Source organism: Talpa occidentalis, unplaced genomic scaffold (genome assembly GCF_014898055.3).
Source record: "Talpa occidentalis isolate TD23 unplaced genomic scaffold, MPIMG_talOcc4v2.1 talOcc4.4, whole genome shotgun sequence".
NCBI lineage: Eukaryota > Metazoa > Chordata > Mammalia > Eulipotyphla > Talpidae > Talpa > Talpa occidentalis.
In genome coordinates this window covers 114,348,021-114,363,117 of record NW_023604295.1, presented here as the reverse complement: position 1 = coordinate 114,363,117, position 15,097 = coordinate 114,348,021, and the positions used below count along the sequence as shown (strand labels likewise).

At 42.7% G+C, this 15,097-nt stretch overlaps 1 protein-coding gene across 2 annotated transcripts; it reads right to left on the bottom strand.

The window, feature by feature from the left end:
- Positions 1 to 247: 247 nt before the first annotated feature.
- Positions 248 to 14,606, bottom strand: PLPBP (pyridoxal phosphate binding protein). 2 transcript variants are annotated; one of them, XM_037526038.2, is made up of 8 exons: positions 11,990 to 12,088; positions 9,668 to 9,775; positions 9,554 to 9,589; positions 8,387 to 8,462; positions 5,794 to 5,928; positions 3,447 to 3,589; positions 2,915 to 3,013; positions 248 to 1,827 (listed from the first exon to the last, which is right to left on the bottom strand). In XM_037526038.2, exons 1-8 carry the CDS (start codon positions 12,086 to 12,088, stop codon positions 1,705 to 1,707), a joined length of 819 nt encoding a protein of 272 aa, XP_037381935.1. In that variant the 3' UTR covers positions 248 to 1,704. The 2 variants fall into 2 exon arrangements, with proteins under 2 accessions (XP_037381935.1, XP_037381934.1); XM_037526037.2 differs by lacking the exon at positions 11,990 to 12,088 and adding an exon at positions 14,478 to 14,606 and having other exon boundaries at positions 250 to 1,827.
- Positions 14,607 to 15,097: the final 491 nt, after the last annotated feature.

Sequence of the window (15,097 nt, the reverse complement as noted above, 5' to 3'; positions counted from 1 at the left end):
CAGCAAGGAAATGAGGTATTGGAACGAACATAGTGTCTCTGAATCAGCCCTGTTGCTCGGGAAAATGGTGTCCCCTCTGGTGCGTTTCTGCTCTATAAGAAAGGGTGAGACAAACCAAGAATTCCTTCCAAGGTAATAAGCGGAGAGTGGAGTCCCAATGCTGGTCCCTCAGGTTTGCCAATGTCGCCACCTAGAGGCAATTTGAAAGAGTTTCATGCAGCAAGAGGAATCTCGATTTTTTATTTCTGAAATGTCAAATTTCATTTTCTAGCCCTTAGAGATACAGAATCCCTTACTCATCCATGATGTGGTGTTGGCTGCATCTGTGACCCTAGGGAATTCTATCTCTAAGGCTGGATGGCACAATGCCAAGTGACAGGCACAGCTGCTTCCTGTTGGTTCCAATGCCCCCTCCTGTTATACTCACTCACTACACCAGATCATAAAAAAGAAATCTTTTAATTGCTTTGTAATTGGCACAGATGGTATAATTCAAACTCACATTTTTATTTAATAGACGCTGAAATATCACAACTATAGCTTTGATTCAAACAGTACAGGAATCATAATGGTTTAAGTTTTACAAAATTACATTCGGCAGCAGCATAGTGTTCTCAAAGTTATTTCATATAATTAAAGACTGGGGCTTGAATAAATAGGAAAAACCATCCAGAAAAGAAACCACCAGACTGAAGTAATCTGTCATGACTATTTGTGCTTTCTGGACTTTGAAGATCTTGCTACTTTATCAACAATCAAGAAGAGCTACAAAATTCTGGCTTATGGAGGGGTTGGGGAAGGCTAATAATATGCCCCGAGAGTGCTCCTTGGGAACACAAACCTCAAAGCCAGACCTTGTTAAAACTGTAAGCCTGAACTGGTTCTGAATAATTCTTAAATTTCTGAGGAGTTCCTTGATAAGAAGTCACCACAAAGAGGATTACTGTGGAGGAGAAAAGTCCTCCTTGACTTTTCACTTATCACTGTAGGGTCCAAAGGAAAAAGCTCAAAGTCCTGTCAAAGGAGGATATTACACAGGTACAAATCCTGTTTATTTTCCCCCCTGTAATTTTCAGGGTCAATGCCACAGGGTGACCAATGACACAACATCTCATTAACAATTTTGATTTGGAGCATTAACTGGAGCCAGTTTCTGAAGTGACCTGTACTGCTGTTCCAGAGTAAAGACAAATATTTAGACAGTAGGATAGAAACTGGGAATAGAAACACCTCGCAAAGCAGCAAAGATGACTACTTTGTAGGGGCCTGTATGAAGCTGGTAACCACAGGGCATATTCTAATAAGGTGGATGACAAACGGGAATTCCTCTGACTTTGGTAAATAGAGGCATCAGTGACCAAATTTTAACCTGGGAAAGGCATTCACGGGGTGCTTGCTTGGTGCTCAATACTGAAGCCAATTCCTGGCTTCTCTTTTGGTATCTGTTCTGCAGAAATGTCTGGATTTCTTGAATCTAATCCAAAGTTACTACCTGATGTGAGCTTCCTATGTCAGACACTAAGTACAGATGTTTTTCACCAACACACACAATCATTACTGCTCTCTCTCCTGGTCACAGGGGAGCATGGTTGTGCTGCAACATAGGGAACATCAAAATGAAAATCCAGGTAAGTGCATAGTTAGATGTCCCAGACGGGGCCCACAGCTGGGAGCCGCTACTGCTTGTTCCTCAGCTCAGTGTGCCTATGCCACCTCCGTTGAGGCCTTTATGTCTGCTGTGGACTTGTCCAGGGCAGGTTTCTTTGAGTAATCTCGCTCTCCAAAAATGGTGCTTCCTATTCGAACATTAGTAGATCCTACTTCAATCTGTGGGCAGAAGAGAAAGTATCAAAGGCCAGGTTGAAAATAATGAAATTCAGCAAATGCTTAAATTGTGCCTCTCATTCTGGCTCTCAAGAGTCTTCTAGGAAGAATGATGGCAATACAGCTGAAGGGCTAGGGGGTAGTGGTCCACCTTGGGGGAATACTACTTCTAAGGGTTACTCCGAGGGTTAGCTAAGAAATAAGGAAGGATTTCTATGGCTTTCACAGTGGTTGGGGAATCTGACTAGCATTTAGTTGGGTGGGGACCAACCAAACGGCAGATGTGTAGGACAGCAAGAAGAACAATCTAGAGTTGCTTTGGCCTGCACACCTTTTGAATACCCATTGGTGGGTAGATGAAAGCATTTCACTGTTTGAGCAAGGGATCTAATTATATTTTACTTATAAACACACAGCATTTTTGCACTGTTTTAATATGTGAAATTATCTATGAATGCAACTCCTTAATATACAGAGGGAAGTTTATACTTTGATTATGGAACTTTATCAAGTTATTTACTATTCTAGGAAATGATGTATTGGAGTTGCCAGTACAGCATATATATATTAGCATAAACTTACAGTTGTTGCATTTATAGAGAATCTATACATAATGTTTATTTTTAAATTGAGATAACATTGCTTTGGAGCGCTGTGTAAGTTTTGAGTCCAACCTCACGTCTCTTCAAATGCATACTACATCATACCCATCACCAATTTCTAATAACCTTCATAAGCATGAGGTTAAATGTCAGATTAGCTCATTATGACTTACAGTCATATATCCATGCCAAGACATTTATATAGCGAAATGGCTCTTTAAAAAAAATTACAGTATAATTTCTTCTGATTTTACTATAGCTCATACTTAAGGGATTGTACTAAGTTAAAGACATTATGTGTCAGGCTATAGTTCCTACACATTTCACTTCCAAAAAGAAGGAGGGAGGGGGATGTTGGAATAGTTGAGAACCATTCCACTAGGGACCTGATATAATGAGGCATTTCAAAATTTCTCCAGCAAATACTGACTCTTGCTGTGGTCTTTTGGACCCAGAAGAGAGGAAAGGGCACCCAGAAAGACACTCACTGCATGCTGGAAGTCCATGGACATGCCCATGCTCAGTTCAACTTGGTCCACAGGGATGTTCAGCTTTTTACACAGCTCGTCCCGGAGAGACAGTAACAACTGATAGAAAGACAAGGTTGACACCTATTTTATTCCTGCCTTCTTGAAGGATGCCTCAAAGTGGCTGAATCTGGACATCTCTGACAAGAATTATTTGTTTCAGAGCCTGTGAAAACTGCCAGAAGCTACTGAGAGGGCTTTTAGCAGACTCACTTTCAAAAAGTAAACAAAACTATGAGTCATTGGAGAGGAATAAAGAGATCATTTTCTCTAAAGACTGTGTTTTAGCCAGGTTCAAATTGAGTTGAGAAAGGTCTGTGGGGCTTTGGGAATTTGTTCTCTTTTACTTATGAGAAAACTTTAGAAGCAGGTTATAATGATGGGCGGTGTCTGGGATGCCTCTGAAATTACTACAACAGTCAGTCCTGCAATAGCATTTCACTAAGATGCTTCTTTAGCTTGTGAGCAATCCCTCCTCTCTAGCCCCCAGTACCTGGAAGTCTGGATTTGGTCCTTTACTAAGGTCATGGCCAAAGCTTCCTATGGTCATCAGCCCCACAAATTCCAGGCTGGGGCACTTGGCATTTATGTGTTCCACCGTTGCTACTGTCTCTGAAGGCAGAAGGCCGTGTTTACCTTCACAGAAATAAACAAAAGACACTTACACCAAAATGTATTAAGTGGATAGAAAAAGACTCCCTTTTCATCCCTTCCTTATAACAGAGGTGATTCTCAGATAAGGGGACTTTTTGAAAGAACTTGTCCTCAAGTTCTAAGAAGTAACTTTAATTTTGAGGTCTTGTCTATGTTGTGCCCTTTCTGGTCAGGTTGTGAATTTCCCAAGGAAAGAGCAATAAATGCAACCCTCTTTATCTTAGTATCTGAGATGAGAAAAGCTAGAGTAGTAGGAAGAAAAAGGACACTGTGTTTCTTGGGACACCAAGAGGATTTACATTGCCAAAATGCTAGAGAATGTGAGTTATTTTGCTAAATCTGGTATTTCTACAGTTATGCTGTTTTATGAGTAGAACTGTAAAAAAAAGTAAGTATATATTAAATAGTTTTGACTATATATTTGTAAAATTTAACTGAACCTGCCAATCAACTAGAGGAGCAATCTGCAACAAACAAACATTGTTTGTCATGAAGTTATAAGGATTATTGATATTCTCTTTTATTAAGAGAAGATGGCAAAAAACATTTATTTCAATTTTTAATCAGGGCAAATTATAGCTAGTTATGAAAAATGATACAATAAACTTGACTTACAGTTAACTTCAGATTTACTATATTGATAGTATAATATACAATCTGCATGTAAATATAATAGGTGTTATAATTTACTTACTTTTGTGCTAGGCACTTGTGCCAAGCCTTAAGAGCTTTTCATTTAATATAATAACTCTATGGTGTAAATGTTCTTATTGCCTTCATTCTAAAGATGAGGAAACTAAGGCCTAGCAAGATAAAGTACTTTTTCCAAGGTCACACAACTAGGAACTGAGGCAGTGGAATTTGAATCCAGAGAGCCTGCCTTCCCCGTTATATGCCTGTTGCACAGATTTGAATAGTGGTGCTCTACATGCTCTACATGTAAGTCAATGACCAATTTATAAATGCTTATTCTTAACAAACAATTAAGTAACCTGTGTAGGCATATATGCCAATAGCTTTACCTGCAATACCACATTCGATTCAAGTAGGTACCATTATATCATTACTAGACAAGGAACTGAGGTACAGAGAAGTTAGGTATCTTCCCCAAGGTTGGAAATAGTTAAGTTTAAAGCTAACGTGTGGAGCCCCCTGGTGGCGCAAGGGGTTAAGATGCAACCTATGAAGCTCTCCACAGCCACTGTAGCACTAGATTTCGACCTCTAGCCAGGGAGCTACCCACATGGTGCAGCAGACCTCTCTTGACTCACCCGCTGCTCCCCTCAGCAGTGTTTTGGTAGGTCTCCCTGTCTCTGCATCCCACTCTGTCTCTGGTGAATCTTCTTACCCACCCCCCCCCAACATCTCTGGCCTGTACCCCAGTTCTTGTATGCATAAATAAATCTTTAAAAAAATAAAGCCAAGGTGTGTCTGATCACAAAGCCCATGCTTCATGTTCATTGTATTACACTGTTAAGCCAAGACGCTGAAGATACTCATTGACTCATAGTGCTCAGTGCTCTTTCTCATATCTTCTCCCAATGTAACAGTAAGCAATTTTAGAGATGTAAAAAAAATATATATATATATATATTTTAAGATTTATTATTTATTTATTTATGTATATAAGATCTGGGGTTTAGGCCAGAGGTGCGGGGAGTGAGAAGATTCAATAGAGACAGAGTGGGAAGCAGAACAGGCAGATCCACTGAAACCCATTGCCCAGAGCAGCAGCAGTGGGCAAGACAGGAGAGGTCTGCTGCACCATGTGGGTTAGCTCCCTGGCAGGGGACTGAACTCATGCCACAGTGGCTGCCAACAGCTTGACAGTGCTGAGGCTTTTACCCCTGCGCCACCAAGGAGGGCTTAGATGTGAAATATATTATACATGTAACTTTGAAACCTCTTTCAGGACTGATGGTTGACTTTTGGGAGTTTCCAGAAGATTAAAGTCACAATCTTGATTCCCATTGTCCTATTCCCTCAATAATTAGGAAATAACAATCATGGTGTGTTAAAGAATAACACGTGGACTCGACTGGATGTCACTGTGCCTTCTAGATCATACACAAAATAGCTTAAATGTCTGTAATTTCTTTCTAGAACTGTAGCTATCAGATACTTAGGCCTGCCTGAGCTTCAACTCTAAGGGGAAAAAAAGCTATAATTCAGCTACGGTCACTTACTTTCCTCACCACTGGTGTTAACCTGGACCATAACCTTTAACCTTTCAGGAGAACCTTTTTTCTGCCACGAACTGTTCACTTTGTCTGCCAACTTCATGGAATCCACTGTTTCCAGCATGGCAAGATTGGGGACAGCTGTAATGAGAAACAGGAAGGTAGTTCTTCACTCACCTAACTGCAGCAAGAAATGCACAACAAATCTTTTCTTGGTAGAGGGAAAAATAATTTCCCAGGAAAAGAAGAAGATAATTAATTGCGGCTGTACTAAGAGTTACATGACAGTTTTATTGGATATACACTAAAATGTCAGACCATCTTTGAATCAGATTATCATCAAATGTCAGATTCATCTTTGCTGTCTAATTGGCACAGATGAATAAGAAATACCATCACACCAAAATCAGGCAGCATATGTATCCACATGTTCTAGAAGCTGATAACTGTGGCAATTCCTAATAGCAGGATAGATCTGAGAGAAACAGATCTGAGAGAAACTGAGAGAAACAGATCAAGATAACAATGAAGAAAGGATAGCCGGGGAGGCCAATGTGCTTCCTGTACATGGTACCACCACATTATAGAAATATCTGGAATGGGGATATTCTTATATAACCAGGACATCAGAATGACCCAAATACTGAAAGCTAAATTTAACACTGAGGTCATCAAAACCATCTGCATGTGAAATGACATATTAATCTTGCTCAAATAAATAACAATGAAGACAAAAGTAATTATCAGCAGCTTAATTTTAATGAACTTGGAAATCCTTCAGGTAATATACTAACCATTCCATATGTATTATGTCTTCATAATCTTCATTATAGGTTCATGAAACAACACTATCTCCATTTTACATATAGGGAAACAAACTCAGAAAGGATAGCTTATTCAAATTTATAAAATTAACAAATATTAGGGCTGTGATTTGAATTAAGGTGAACTGATTTCATATTTTTAATACTGAATTTGAGTTCAGGCTACTTTCTTAAAATACATAAAAAAAGGACAAATAGTATACATACTTGATTTAAAAAAATGTAAGCAATATAGAAGTATATGCAGTAGAAATATCAAAGTCCCACTCTAGAAGATACTATTATTGCCTTTGGAATGAGGATTCTTCCACATCTATTTTAGTATCGCCATCCAAACTCTCTCTCACACACATACACCCCTAATATATTGTTTCTTGTTATTCTGCTTTTTTAGTAACACATATATTGGATCACACTAGATATTATATGGATGTTTGCTTCCAGTTCATAGTACACAGAGGAGATTTTCCCCTATCAGTACCACAGATCCACTGAACAGGTAATCACAATTAACTGTTCTTCTTGTTAATGGACATTACATTGTTTCTTCTTTTGTATTTTTTTTTTTTTTTTTTTAAATAGACAAGCATAGAGTCACTCTTGTGGTTAGAAGTTGGCAGCGCGGGAAAGGGAAGCAAAAGATAGAGCATTTGGGTGTTGCTAAAAAAAAAAAAAAAAAGAAAGAAAAAGTACAGGCCCCTCCAACAGGGGTCCCTGGGGAGAACATGGTCTGCTTCAATGGAATCTGAAGTAGTTTGGAAAGGTCAGATCTTTCAGGGAGGGAGGGAGGGAGGAAGGTTCAGGGATGGGAGGGTTGTTTGGCAACTGGGTGAAGGGATTACCCTCCTTCTGCTGGGATCCCACAGGGGACAAAAGGGGGCGTGCACAAAGGTTTGCCCTCCAAGGAGATAACAGAGCTTTCCCCAAGCATCTCTGCCAGGGTGTAAAGCAGTTTGCTTATAACTGCAGTGGATGAGATGGACAAATTTCTTGAAAGACACAACATACCAAAGTTTACCCAAGAAGAAAAATATTATATGAAGAACCCTGTATCTATTAGTGAGATTGAAACTATAGTTAAAACTCTTTCCACAGAGAAACTCCACACTTCACTGGTGAATGTGACCAAACAGTTAAGGAAGAGATAAGATTAATTTCACAAGAACTCTTCTAAAAAAGATCGAAGAAGAGGGAACACTTCCAAATTCATTCTATGAGGCCAGCATTACCCTGATCAGACCCAAAGAAAGATATTATAAGAGAACTATAGACTGATGTCCCTTATGAACACAGATACAAAAATTCTAAGCAATATTTAACAAACCAAATGTAACATTATATTAAAAGGTAATACTTAATGACCAAGTAGAGTTAATCCCAGTAATGCTGGGTTGATTTAACATTTGAAAACCAATAAATATGATTCAACATGTTAACAAACTGAAAAAGAACCATATAATCATTTCAATAGATGAAGTAAAAGCATTTGACAACATCCAAAATTTTTACGGGCTAAAATTCTTTAAAATTTATTTTAAAGATCACCAAATAATGTGAGGTCGGGCAGGCAGGTTGCCAAGTATACATCACTCAGTGAACTGTGAACTCATCCTATTCTTGGCATGAAGTTTTCCCCCTTATATTATGATCTATGATATATTTGCTAAAAGAAACTATAAAACACAAATGGTAAATTAGGAATATTCCAAAATCTGTTTTCTTCCAAAGAAGGTAGTACAAGGAGCTCTGTCTTCATATTTAGAGTTTTAGCTTACCCATCAATTTGCTGACATTCTGTTTCTGTAGGTGGCCAATGAAGTGCCACTTGATCTCAGGACATGAAGACAGAATCTGATGAGAAAAAGATAACCATGTTTTACTCAGACTTTATGGAGGCTTTGCTGGCTCAAACCCTCACACACTCCCTTCTCTGACCTTTCATGACTATGCCATTTCCAGTCAGGCTCCTAAGGATAATTAGAGAAAGACCTAAGACTTCTATTGTTGTTTCTTTCTTTTTTTTTTTTTTTTAAAGTGAGCCATGGTGTCTTTTATTTTTAAGATTTATTTATTTATTTATACAAGCACTGGGCACAGTCAGAAGCGGGAGGGTGAGAGGATTCACCAGAGCAGGGAACAGAACAGACAGTCCGACAAAATACACTGCTGAGGGGAGCAGCGGGCAGCAGGAGAGGTCTGCGCGCCATGTGGGACCCTAGCCAGTGTCCGGGGATTGAACCGGTGCTACAGAGGCTGCTGGCAGCTTCGCAGCCCAGCGCTCAACCACTGCCCCACCAGGGGAGGCCCTATTGTTGTTTCTTAATCCCATCAACTTCTTCCATCTTTCAGATGTCATCCATTAAGGATGAACTGGCTAAAACTTTCAAATCTCAGGGCCTCCCCGGTGGCGCAGCGATTGAGCGCTGGGTTGCGAAGCTGCCCGCAGCCTCTGCAGAGCCGGTTCAATCCCTGGCTGCTCCCCAGCCATCGGAGGAGGGTCCCGCATGGTGCGCAGACCTCTCCTGCCGCCCGCTGCTCTCCTCAGCAGTGTACTTCGGTCCTTTTGCCTGCTCTGCTCCCCGCTCTGGCTCTGGTGAATTCTCTCACCCTCCCGCGCTTCTGACTGTACCCAGTGCTTGTATAAATGAATAAATAAATAAATAAATCTTAAAAAAAAAAAAAAAAAAACCAAAACAAAAAACAAACTTTCAAATCTCAGAAGGATCCAAGCTCCTGAAATCATCATACCATAAAACCACAAAAGAGAAAACTATAGTTTTAATAAAGAAAATCTAGCTAAGAACTTTCTGGGACTTAATTAAGGTGAATGTTGACATTTCTACCGGCAGTCCAATTGCTTGCCCTAACACTCAACCACCAACATGATCTAATTTTCAACTGAGTCAGTAGTTAGATATAAAAGAATTCAGACATCCACTCACTTTAGGATTTGATGCTTTTTCCAGCAGTTCCTGAACCTGAAGGGTTAAAAAAGAACAAGTCAGAGGAATTGTAACCATGATTCTTCCAAGGAAACTTTGGAAAAGAGCTCTTACATAGTTCTCCCCGAAAGTACGCTGGCCATGACCATATGCCTCGATCACCATGTCTGCAGGCTTGGTTTTACTGACTGCAACTAGCCGGGGCTGGATGGCTGGGAGATCCTGACAAGAAGGAAAGAGCCATATACGTTAATGTTTGGGAATATTATTCCTGTAAGTCTTGTAAGAACCTGTTGAACAGATCAGCATAGATCTTAACGTGGCATTTGCTAAGATCCATTTTCCAATACAGCAGTGAGCTCACTCTCAAATAATGTCAATTAAAGGCTTCTTGTATGCATGACATCTAAATCTAATACATGCTAGCTACTTCAATATCTAACAAAAGACATTTCTCTCCTGGGAAAGCTGGGCAAGATAAGTAAAGGCAGCATTTCCTTAAAGTGCCAACTTTGACCAACTGCATCAGCAAACTCACTCCAGATCTAGTGAATCTGACTCTCTGGAGTGAGGGTCTGAGATTCTTTTTGAAAACTCTTCAAATGATTAACATGTATACCAAGATTGGAGGTTTAAGAATCACTTTATTAAGGGTAGAGGATCCCTGATTAGTAGGGAGGTTACTCCTGGCTTCTGAAACACCAAAGTTGACAGTTTTTGAAATTAATTCTGGTACTGGTATAATTACTAATATAACTGTCCCCATTCACTCTCAAAAATGACTCACTTAGGGTAACTAATTTTACTTTAGTCTAATCAAGAACCAGTGGCAGATTTGAGATCCGAGATCTGGATACAAAAAAAATCTGGATTCAGGATTCCCTTATCTGACCCCATCACCTGACCACTACACAAAGTGCAAAGCTACTCTGCTGCAACCAAATCTACAGCAACAAAGAGGAAAGATTCACCACCTGTCTTTATAACATAGCTCAGTTTTCACGTACTTCACCAACCTCTGGAAATCTTACAGAATCAGTTTTTTTAAAAAGGGTATAAAGAGTCAGATCATTAGCAAAAACTTTTCATTCTTCTGAGTGCTGTCATTACCAGACTTTTACAAGAGCAGGCTGTAACTCCTAGAAGTGTTGATGAATGGTTGGATTTCCAGAGAGAATGGTGGAGCAGGAAGCCCATTTGCCTGAGAGCTGTGCTGGGTGGACTGCTGCCCCCAGACTGATGTTTATTAGCAGAATCCCTTGTTTTTCTTGGAAAATCACAGAATATTAGTAATAGAAGGGAGCTTATAGCTACCAGAGTTCATTCTGTTACCTGTACAGATGAGGAAACTGAGGGTCAGAGTAGTTCAAAGTGACTTGTCCAAGGTCACATCTAATTAGTAAGCTAGGAAAGATTATATAATACAAGTCTTCTATGTCCAGTGTTGTGTTGTGACACTATACATACTCGATCAGAGATTTCTGACCTGTCTGTTCAGGTCTGCCTCACACCACACCATTCAGGTTAAAACTGCACGAAGAAGGCCTCCTTGGTGGCGCAAGGGGTTAAGCACCACACTATGAAGCAATCCACAGCCTCTGCAGCACGAGTTCGATCCCTAGCCAGCCAGGGAGCAACCCACATGGTGCAGCAGACCTCTCCTGCCTCGCCTGCTGCTCCCCTCAGCAGTGTACTTCAGCCAGTCTGCCTGTTCTGCTCCCCACTCTCTCTCTGGTGAATCCTCTCCCTGCAACTCTGGCCTGTACCCCAGCTCTTGTATGCATAAGTAAATAAATCTTTAAAAAAAAAAAAACTGCACGAAGAAGGGCAGATATTGACCTCTGGCTTAATGAAATTCTGAGAGGTCATAAAATGTATATAAGGGGGTAAAAATAAACTGCTGGGGATTGGGCGTCAGCGCCTTCATGTCCCAAACACGCAAGTGCACTTCTGGGGCCTTCAAAGGTCAGCCAATCCACCCTCTCCTTCGCCTAGGCGTGGAACTGACATTTACTGAGCATCTACTAGCTGGAAGGCACTGCCATACGCCTGAACTCTGCAGCCCTGGCCTCCTTCGGGTGCTCTGATGGCTGCCGTCCTCTCTGGAGCTCTGGGCACAGGCCTGGCGCTTCCGCGGTGTGACAGACCCTTAACACACGACGCGGGACGGGCCCAGGCCGCGGCGCTTGGAGACGGGCCATCCTCCAGGGCAGCGGACACCTTCTGCTCCAAGTCAACCTCCAGAAAACCCGACACCGACCCGGGAAACCCTGCGCTAGTCTTTGGGGGCATCTACAGTCCGCGCCAACCCCCAGGCGGCGGCCGGGTCCCGCCCCTTCGGGAGACCCTCGTGCGTCATCGTGACGACCCGTTCCCACGCAGGTGTCCCCCTCCCGAGAGCGGCCGCCCACCGTCCCCCGGGATCCCCTTCCTCACCCGCGGCCGCCGCGCCACCGCCTGCTGCACGCGCTCCTGCACCGCCCGCAGCGCGAACCCGACGCCCAGCTCGGCGGACATGCTGCCAGCTCTCCACATCCCCCGGGACCCGCGCAGCGCCCCAGCCCCCGCGGCCCCCGGCCCCCGCCGCCTTCCGGTCCCGCCCAGTCACGACTCCGCGTGGCCCAATCGGGGCGCATCGCCGAGTTGTCGCACCCAATCGGCTCCCGTAGGCGCGGGGGAGGGGCCCGCGGGCGGGGCGAGTCGCGAGAGGCCCCGCCCCCGGAGGCCATCTTGGGGCGGTCGCCGCGGAAAGCCTGGCGGGGCGCCGGGTGCCGCGGCCTTGCGGGCGCCGTTCAGCGCGAAGCGCGAACCTTCGTCCTGTGGCCCCTGTGCGCGCCGCGTCTTGCTGACACCCCCCACCCCCCGCCGCGGGACCTTTCTGACGCGAAAAACCGCGATCTGTTCCCTGGGGCCTCTTCACCTTCAAAATGCCGCATTGGTTTGCCCGTCCTTGTTCAAGGAGCTGTGCACTGAAGAATTTCTGTGTCCGGGAACTAGATTGATTGATTGCTTGCTTTGTTTAAGATTTACTTATTTATGCATACAAGAGCTGGGGTACAGGCCAGAGATGCAGGGGGTGACAGGGTTCGCGAGAGGCAGAGTGGGGAACCGAACAGGCAGGCTGACTGAAATACACTGCTGAGGGGAGCAGCGGGCGAGACAGGAGAGTTTGCTTTGCCATGTGGGTAGCTCCCTGGCAGGCTGGGGGTGGAACTCACGCTGCAGAGGCTGCGGATTGCTTCCTAGTGCGGTGCTTAACCCCTTGGGGCACCAGGGAGGCCCCAGGAACTAGATTTAGAAGCTGCTAGAGTGAGAGACTTAGCTTTTTACCTCAGTTAATTTTTTTAAAAAGATTTATTTATGTATGCATACAAGAACTGGGTGTAAACTGGGGGTGGGGGTGAGAGGATTCGCCAGCGTGTGTGGGGAGCAGAACAGGCAGATCTACTGAAATGCACTGCTGAGGGGAGCAGCCAGCGAGACAGGAGAGGTCTGTCTCTTCATGTGGGTATCTCCCTGGCTGGGGATTGAACACGTGCTGCAGAGGCTGCAGATTGCTTCATAGTGTGGTGCTTAATCCCTTGCGCCACCAGGGATGCCTTAATCTGTCAATTTAATCATAAGACCAAAGGACCTATAAAAAGGGAATTTTTCCCCAACCCTTACAGAACACTATAACAAGTAGAAATATCTTCATTTAATAAGCCCTGAATTAAAGGTGACCCTTCCCTGCCACGGAGTACATGTGTGTGGTTCCCAAAAAGACATCAGAAAAGGGATCAGCATTTTTAAGTCAATGAGGGTAGTGGACTGACATGACCTGAGCCTTGGTTATATCACTAAACTGTAAACTTGGATGTTAATGAACATCTCAGTTTTTCATGTATAAAAGAGTATCTCCTTCAGAGTTGCAGTAAGAATCAATTAAGATAACATATGTAATACGCTTAGCAGAGTGCCTCCCCCAAAGCAAGTGCAAATTTTCAGTGAATGTGAGTGCCCCTTGCCCAATGCTTTATCCTTCAGTCCACATTTATTGAGGAGCTTTTCTGCAAAGGTACACTGGGGGAGAGCAAGATGAGAAAGATAGGCTTTGTCGGGGATTCATTTCTAGACGTATCTCATTTCTACTATTCCACAGCCTTATGAGAACGAATGTGAACACAAAAACAACATGCTGACCCTTCACGTTACCATTCCACATTTTCCAATTTCTTCCTGTGCTTTTGAGTTAATTTCCCTCCACTTTTTTTCTCTTTTAGTTTCTTCCACTTCCTGGGACTTCAACTGTCCAATTTAACCTTTCATCCTTCCCTACTACCTTGTCTTGAAAAATGCAAGTCCAAAATCACTTCTTCACCAGTAATTATCTTTTAAGTTGCTCAAATAGTTGCAAGCACAAAGGGGGAAAAAGAGAAGGATTAAAAAAATCAAATACCCAGAAGAACAGATTTTAAAAACAATCTAAACCTACATACTTGGTTACCAGTAACTGCCATCAAGCTTTTAAAACATTCACCTCCAGGCCTTCCCTGATGGTGCAACGGTTGAGCGCTGGGCTGCAAAACTGCCACAGCCTCTGCAGCACCAGTTTGATCCCCGGCCACTGGTGAAGGTCCCACATGGCGCGACAGACCTCTCCTGCTGTGCCCACTGCTCCCCTCAGCAGTGTGTTTTGTCGGTCTACCTGTTGTGTTCCCCGCTCTGTCTCTGGTGAATCCTCTCACACTCCTGTGTTACTGACTGTACCCAGTGCTTGTATAAATAAATAAATCTTTAAAAAAAAATAAAACATTCACCTCTGTAGTTTCATGCCCTGAATTATGATAAAAACATCGATGGGTTTTAAAATTCTTTCTAGTAAACTCACTGTGATTCTTTGGAGGGAACAGAAAAAAATACAAAATTACTGTTGCCTACTTACTTGACTTTGAAGTAGAGAAATAATGCCCACGTCTCAGTTTAACCTGGGCAGAGGGCCATGATAGCAGCCACTTAGCAAACATGCCATCACAGCTGGCTTTTGAGATGTCAATGTAGATTCTAGAACCCTAGATCTGGGGGGGGTGTGTGTGTGTGTCCCTGTCCATTGGTCCAGCCATACATCGAGATTATTTGATCATTCACATAGAATGACATTCTCTACGTCATCTCCAGCAGCACTGAATTCCCCCAATTTCTGAAGACCATCAAAAATGAAAATGTCATTCATGCTACTCCCTGTATTTTCTATTTGCAGATAATTACTTCTCATTTCAAATTTTAGCCAGTCTTAAGTAAAATCTTTTAAAATGTCTTGCAGGCAATGTGCTCTTCTTTGGTCTCTGAGGAACCAGAGAATACCTAGCCAAACATTAAGTAGCTTGTAACTGAGAAGTTGTTAAATTTTCTTCCTGCCTTTTCTCCCTCAAGCCATGAGCTGTCTTTCTTTTGTTTTAGTATTTTGTTTCCTTTCTAGCCTCCTCAAGTCTTTTGAATTGTAGCCCAGCATTTGGCAACTTCTCTCAAGAGAGCCAAACCAGCTTGTTTTCTACACACATTTCT

Excerpts from the sequence above, each read along its gene's own strand:
- PLPBP (XM_037526038.2), bottom strand. The coding sequence starts at position 12,088 with ATGTGGAGAGCTGGCAGCATGTCCGCCGAGCTGGGCGTCGGGTTCGCG. Across the intron at positions 8,463-9,553 it reads AAAAAGCATCAAATCCTAAA|ATTCTGTCTTCATGTCCTGA; the intron begins GTGAGTGGATGT and ends TTTTCTCATCAG. Across the intron at positions 3,590-5,793 it reads TAACACCAGTGGTGAGGAAA|GTAAACACGGCCTTCTGCCT; the intron begins GTAAGTGACCGT and ends ATTTCTGTGAAG.